This window comes from Somniosus microcephalus, unplaced genomic scaffold, assembly GCF_052327205.1.
Source record: "Somniosus microcephalus isolate GS21.2 unplaced genomic scaffold, FLI_Smic_1.0 unresolved_chr3, whole genome shotgun sequence".
NCBI lineage: Eukaryota > Metazoa > Chordata > Chondrichthyes > Squaliformes > Somniosidae > Somniosus > Somniosus microcephalus.
The window spans coordinates 19,450,713-19,457,711 of NW_028225181.1; the positions used below are offsets into that span (position 1 = coordinate 19,450,713).

Here is a 6,999-nt window from a genome sequence, read left to right on the forward strand (position 1 = left end):
TTAATTAAAATTAGAACATTTTTTCCACAGGTTTATTATTTTTAAATACTTTACAGTAAGGTAAGTATTTTTAGCTCCGATTTTTTATAAAATTATTTTTTTCAAAAATTTAAGTTATTGTTTAAAATGGTTATTTAACGTTATTTATAGTTGATTTAAATAGTGTGATGTTTTTAAAAAATTTATTTTAAGGTTAAGTACTGTTTTGGGCGCCCGGAGTTTTCATGAGTTTGACAGTTCTTTCTGTCTAACTCATGAATGGACTTTTGCCTCCTCTGATTGGTTGCCCAGTGCTCACGTGATCCCAGCCGACGCATCGCACTAACTACGCCGCTGGGTCACGCAAGCACAGCGCGCCGGGAGCTGGACCGGGCCACAGACCGGAAATCCACACAGGCCCAGGCCTCAACGGCCGGCGCGCTAGGTAAGTGTAGGTCGGGGGCTTGCACCCCGCGGGAAGCCCCCGACCCGAATTTCTGGGCCAACGTTTCAGGTCTGGGACCCTTCGTCAGAACTGGAAAAAGCTGGAGATGTAACAGATACTAAGCAGGTGCAGAGACGGTGTTCCAATGAAGCTCAACGTAAGCTCGAGGAACATCTTTCGATTGGGCACTTTACAGCCTGCCGGACTCAATATCGAGTTCAACAATTTCAGATCATTATCCCTGCCCCCATTTTTGATGCAGTATGATTTTGCCATTCCCATTTGCAACATTTTCACAGCACGTTCTTTCAATTCCTTCCTCCCTTCCCCCCACCCCCCTGTCTCTGCACCTGTTTATTGGCCCAGTAATTCCGGGCACAACGTGTGAGTACGGACGGGGTACTCACGCGTGTGACCGGAGGAATTGCCGGTTTTCAGCATGCACAGCGCATGCGGGGAAAACCGGCATTTCCTGTCCTCTGACCCAAGGGGTTAAGAGGCAGAACGCATGCGCGGTATCGGGCAGCGCGTACGCAGTGAAATTCCTTTTTTTTTTCCAGAGTTGCGCGCGTGTAAAGGCCTCCGGTCTTTACGTGTGGAAAAACCAGACGTGAGTACTTAGTTTTACAGGTAAGTGGGCTTTTAGTACAATGTAGAATTTTTTTTTCCACAGGTTTGTTATTTTTAAAGAATTTACAGGATGGTAAGTTTAGTTTTAGACCCTATTTTTTTTTAAATTATTTTTTTCAAAAAATTGATTGTTTAAAACATTTTTAAAAACTTATTTATAGTTAATATAATCAGTGGGATGTTTTTAAAATTTTATTTAAAGTTAAAGTACTGTTTTGGCAGCCCATACTTTTCATGAGTTTGACAGCTCTTACTGTCAAACTCATGAATGAAGTTTCCCCTCCCCTGATTGGCTGCACGGTGCTCACCTGATCCCAGCCGGCACATCGCACTAACTACGCCGCTGGATCAGGTTAGCACATCGCGCCGACATCTGAACCGGGCCTGTGGCAGGAAATGCAAACAGGCCCAGGCTTCAGATGTCGGCGCGCCGGGTGAGTGCACGTCGGGGGCTTGCACGCGCAGCAAGCACCCGATCCTAATTTCAGGGCCAATATCTGTTACATCTCCAGCTTTTTCCAGTTCTGATGAAGGGTCCCAGACCTGAAACGTTAACTCTGTTTCTCTCTTCACGGATGCTGCCTGACCTGCTGAGTATTTCCAGCATTTTCTGTCGTTATTTCATATTTTAATGATCTGTGTACCTGGACCCCCCAAGTCTCTTTGGACCTCCACTGTTTTTAGCCTTTCACCATTTAGAAAGTACCCTGCTCTACCCTTTTAGCTCCAAAGTGATGACCTCTCATTTGTTTACATTGAAATCCATTTGCCGCAGTTTTGCCCATTCACTTAATTCTTCCTCAATTTCTGCTCAAATTCTCCCACCTTCTCCGAAATTGCTCCTCCCTTACAGTTTTTAAAAAATATTCATTCACAGGATTCATGTGGGCGTCGCTGGCAAGGCCAGCATTTATTGCCCATCCCAGTGGCATAGTGGTTAGCACTGTTGCCTCACAGCGCCAGGGACCCGGGTTCGAATCCGGCCTCGGGCGACTGTCTGTGTGGAGTTTGCACATTCTCCCCGTGTTTGCGTGGGTTTCCTCCGGGTGCTCCGGTTTCCTCCCACAGTCCAAAGATGTGCGGGTTAGGTTGATTGGCTACGATAACTTGACCCTTAGTGTTAGGGGGATTAAATACGTGGGGTTACGGGAATCGGGTGGAATATGGGCTCAATGGGCCGAAATGGCCTCTATCTGCACTGTGGGGTTTCTGTGATTCTGTGAATTGCCCTTGGCAAGGAGGTGCTGAAACCACCTTCTTGAACCGCTGCAGTCCGTGTGGTGAAGGTCCTCCCACAGTGACTTTGTCGTCGCGGCTTTTTACAACCGAGTGGCTCGCTGGGCCATTTCAGAGGGGCCGTTAAGTCAACCACATTGCTGTGGGTCTGGAGTCACATACCGGCCAGACCGGGTAAGGACGGCAGATTTCCTTCCCTAAAGGACATTGGTGAACCAGATGGGTTTTTACGACAATCATGGTCACCATTACTGTCACTAGCTTCTTAAAAAAAAATTCCAGATTTATTTAATGAACTGAATTGAAATTCTGCCAGATCATTAGTCCAGGCCTCTGGATTACTAGTCCAGTAACATAACCACTATGCTACCATTCCCAGTTCAAGCCTGCTCCTGCCCCCTCACCAGGTCCTCTCACCCACTCAGGTGCTGCTGATTGTCGTGAGACTCCGGGTCCAAGTCCATGATCACGTTGGAGCGCGCCACCGTCGCGTCGTCGTCGTCGGCCGCCCTCATCCGTGCGAATCGCTGGGGCGGGGGGCGGGTGGGGGAGGGGGAGGGTGGCGGGGAACGGGGAGCGGAGGCAGCCTCAGCCCGGTCGATGTTGATGGTGTAGTTCAGCAGGGTCTTGACGTTCCGGTCCACAATGGAGGGCGGCCTGGGCTTGGGGCTGGGCCTGCGGGGGGCGGGGGTGAGAGGGGGAGGTGGGGGGAGTGGCGTCCGGACGCTCGGAACCAGCCGCTCGTGGACGCTCGAGCTCGGCCCCGCCGATCGAAGCCGGGGCAGCATCTGGGCCGCTGCAAGAGAAATCCGGCAATAATTAGCATCATTGAATCGTACAGCACCGGAGGAGGTCATTTGGCCTATCGTGCCTGTGCCAGCTTTTGAAAGAGCTCTCACAGAAAACATAGAAACATAGAAGATAGTAACAGGAGTAGGCCATTCGGCCCCTCGAGCCTGTTCCGCCATTCAATGTGATCATGGCTGATCATCCAAATTCAGTACCCTGTCCCTGCCTTCTCCCCATACCCCTTGATCCCTTTAGCCTTAAGAAATATATCCAACTCCTTCTTGAATGTATTTAATGAACTGGCCTCAACTGCCTTCTGTGGCAGAGAATTCCACAGGTTCACCACTCTCTGGGTGAAGAAATTCCTCCTCATCTGAGCCCTAAATGGCCTACCCCTTATCCTTAGACTGTGACCCCTGGTTCTGGACTCCCCGGCCATCGGGAACATCCTTCCTGCGTCTAGTCTGTCTAGTCCTGTTAGAATTTTATAAGTTTCAATGAGATCCCCTCTCATTCTTCTAAACTCCAGCGAGTATAAGCCCAATTGACCCAATCTCTCCTCATACGTCATTCCTGCCATCCCAGGTATCAGTCTGGTGAATCTTCGCTGCACTCCCTCCATGGCAAGAACATCCTTCCTCCGGTAAGGCGACCAAAACTGCACACAATACTCAAGGTGTGGTCTCACCAAGGCCCTGTACAACTGCAGCAAGACATCCTTGTTCCTGTACCCGAACCCTCTCGCTACAAAGGCCAACATACCATTTGCCTTCTTAACCGCCTGCTGCACCTGCATGCTTACCTTCAGCGACTGGCACACAAGGACACCCAGGTCTCCAGTTAGTCCCACTCCCACGCTCTTTCCCCAGAGCCCTGCAAATTTCTCCTTTTCAAGTATTTACCCAATTCCCTTTTGAAAGTTACTATTCAATCTGCTTCCACCGCCCTTTCAGGCAGCGCATTCCAGATCACAACAACTCGCTGTGTTAAACAAATTCTCCTCATCTCCCCCTCTGATTCTTTAGCCAATTATCTTAAATCTGTGTCTTCTGGATACCGACCCTCCTGCCAGCGGAAACAGTGTCTCCCTATCTAATTTTTGAACGCCTCTATTAATTCTCCCCTTAACCTTCTCTGCTCCAAGGAGAACAATCCCACCTTCTCCAGTCTCTCCACGTAACTCAAGCCCCTCATCCCCTGGTACCATTCTGGTAAATCTCCCCTTAACCTTCTCTGCTCCAAGGAGAACAATCCCAGCTTCTCCAGTCTCTCCACGTAACTCAAGCCCCTCATCCCCTGGTACCATTCTGGTAAATCTCCCCTTAACCTTCTCTGCTCCAAGGAGAACAATCCCAGCTTCTCCAGTCTCTCCACGTAACTCAAGCCCCTCATTCCCTGGTACCATTCTGGTAAATCTCCCCTTAATCTTCTCTGCTCCAAGGAGAACAACCCCAGCTTCTCCAGTCTCTCCACGTAACTCAAGCCCCTCATCCCCTGGTACCATTCTGGTAAATCTCCCCTTAACCTTCTCTGCTCCAAGGAGAACAACCCCAGCTTCTCCAGACTCTCCACGTAACTCAAGCCCCTCATCCACTGGTACCATTCTGGTAAATCTCCCCTTAACCTTCTCTGCTCCAAGGAGAACAATCCCAGCTTCTCCAGACTCTCCACGTAACTCAAGCCCCTCATCCCCTGGTACCATTCTGGTAAATCTCCCCTTAACCTTCTCTGCTCCAAGGAGAACAACCCCAGCTTCTCCAGTCTCTCTACACGTAACTCAAGCCCCTCACACCTGGTGCAATTCTGGTAAATCTTCCCTTAACCTTCTCTGCTCCAAGGAGAACAATCCCAGCTTCTCCAGTCTATCCACGTAACTCAAGCCCCCATCCCTGCTACCATTCTGGTAAATCTCCCCTTAACCGTCTCTGCTCCAAGGAGAACAACCCCAGCTTCTCCAGTCTCTCCACGTAACTCAAGCCCCTCATCCCCTGGTACCACTCTGGTAAATCTCCCCTTAACCGTCTCTGCTCCAAGGAGAACAATCCCAGCTTCTCCAGTCTCTCCACGTAACTCAAGCCCCTCATCCCCTGGTACCACTCTGGTAAATCTCCCCTTAACCGTCTCTGCTCCAAGGAGAACAATCCCAGCTTCTCCAGTCTCTCGACGTAACTCAAGCCCCTCATCCACTGGTACCATTCTGGTAAATCTCCCCTTAACCTTCTCTGCTCCAAGGAGAACAATCCCACCTTCTCCAGTCTCTCCACGTAACTCAAGCCCCTCATCCACTGGTACCATTCTGGTAAATCTCCCCTTAACCTTCTCTGCTCCAAGGAGAACAATCCCAGCTTCTCCAGTCTCTCCACGTAACTCAAGCCCCTCATCCCCTGGTACCATTCTGGTAAATCTCCCCTTAACCTTCTCTGCTCCAAGGAGAACAATCCCAGCTTCTCCAGTCTCTCTACACGTAACTCAAGCCCCTCACACCTGGTGCAATTCTGGTAAATCTTCCCTTAACCTTCTCTGCTCCAAGGAGAACAATCCCAGCTTCTCCAGTCTCTCCACGTAACTCAAGCCCCCATCCCTGGTACCATTCTGGTAAATCTCCCCTTAACCTTCTCTGCTCCAAGGAGAACAATCCCAGCTTCTCCAGTCTCTCTACACGTAACTCAAGCCCCTCACACCTGGTGCAATTCTGGTAAATCTTCCCTTAACCTTCTCTGCTCCAAGGAGAACAACCCCAGCTTCTCCAGTCTCTCCATGTAACTCAAGCCCCTCATTCCCTGGTACCATTCTGGTAAATCTTCCCTTAACCCTCTCTGCTCCAAGGAGAACAATCCCAGCTTCTCCAGTCTCTCCATGTAACTCAAGCCCCTCATCCCTGGTACCATTCTGGTAAATCTTCCCTTAACCTTCTCTGCTGTAAGGAGAACAATCCCAGCTTCTCCAGTCTCTCCACATAACTCAAGCCCCTCATCTCTGGTACCATTCTGGTAAATCTTCCCTTAACCTTCTCTGCTCCAAGGAGAACAATCCCAGCTTCTCCAGTCTCTCCATGTAACTCAAGCCCCTCATCCCTGGTACCATTCTGGTAAATCTCCCCTTAACCTTCTCTGCTCCAAGGAGAACAATCCCAGCTTCTCCAGTCTCTCCACGTAACTCAAGCCCCTCATCTCCTGGTACCATTCTGGTAAATCTCCCCTTAACCTTCTCTGCTCCAAGGAGAACAATCCCAGCTTCTCCAGTCTCTCACGTAACTCAAGCCCCTCATCTCCTGGTACCATTCTGGTAAATCTCCCCTTAACCCTCTCTGCTCCAAGGAGAACAATCCCAGCTTCTCCAGTCTCTCCATGTAACTCAAGCCCCTCATTCCCTGGTACCATTCTGGTAAATCTCCCCTTAACCTTCTCTGCTCCAAGGAGAACAACCCCAGCTTCTCCAGTCTCTCCACGTAACTCAAGCCCCTCATCCCCTGGTACCATTCTGGTAAATCTCCCCTTAACCTTCTCTGCTCCAAGGAGAACAATCCCAGCTTCTCCAGTCTCTCCACGTAACTCAAGCCCCTCATCCCCTGGTACCATTCTGGTAAATCTCCCCTTAACCTTCTCTGCTCCAAGGAGAACAATCCCACCTTCTCCAGTCTCTCCACGTAACTCAAGCCCCTCATCCCCTGGTACCATTCTGGTAAATCTCCCCTTAACCTTCTCTGCTCCAAGGAGAACAATCCCAGCTTCTCCAGTCTCTCCACGTAACTCAAGCCCCTCATTCCCTGGTACCATTCTGGTAAATCTCCCCTTAACCTTCTCTGCTCCAAGGAGAACAATCCCAGCTTCTCCAGTCTCTCCATGTAACTCAAGCCCCTCATCCCCTGGTACCATTCTGGTAAATCTTCCCTTAACCTTCTCTGCTCCAAGGAGAACAAT

At 49.8% G+C, this 6,999-nt stretch overlaps 1 protein-coding gene across 1 annotated transcript in view; it reads right to left on the bottom strand.

Annotated features, from left to right (window-relative positions):
- The window catches only part of LOC147091271 (acrosin-binding protein-like), a 44,738-nt gene extending 41,654 nt beyond the window's left edge, over nt 1–3,084 (bottom strand). The window contains exon 1 of the mRNA XM_085976527.1: nt 2,708–3,084. Within this exon, the coding sequence (XP_085832653.1) occupies nt 2,708–3,078 (371 nt within the window). The 5' untranslated portion in view covers nt 3,079–3,084. The remainder of the gene's footprint in view (nt 1–2,707) is intronic.
- Between the last annotated feature and the right edge of the window lie 3,915 nt (nt 3,085–6,999).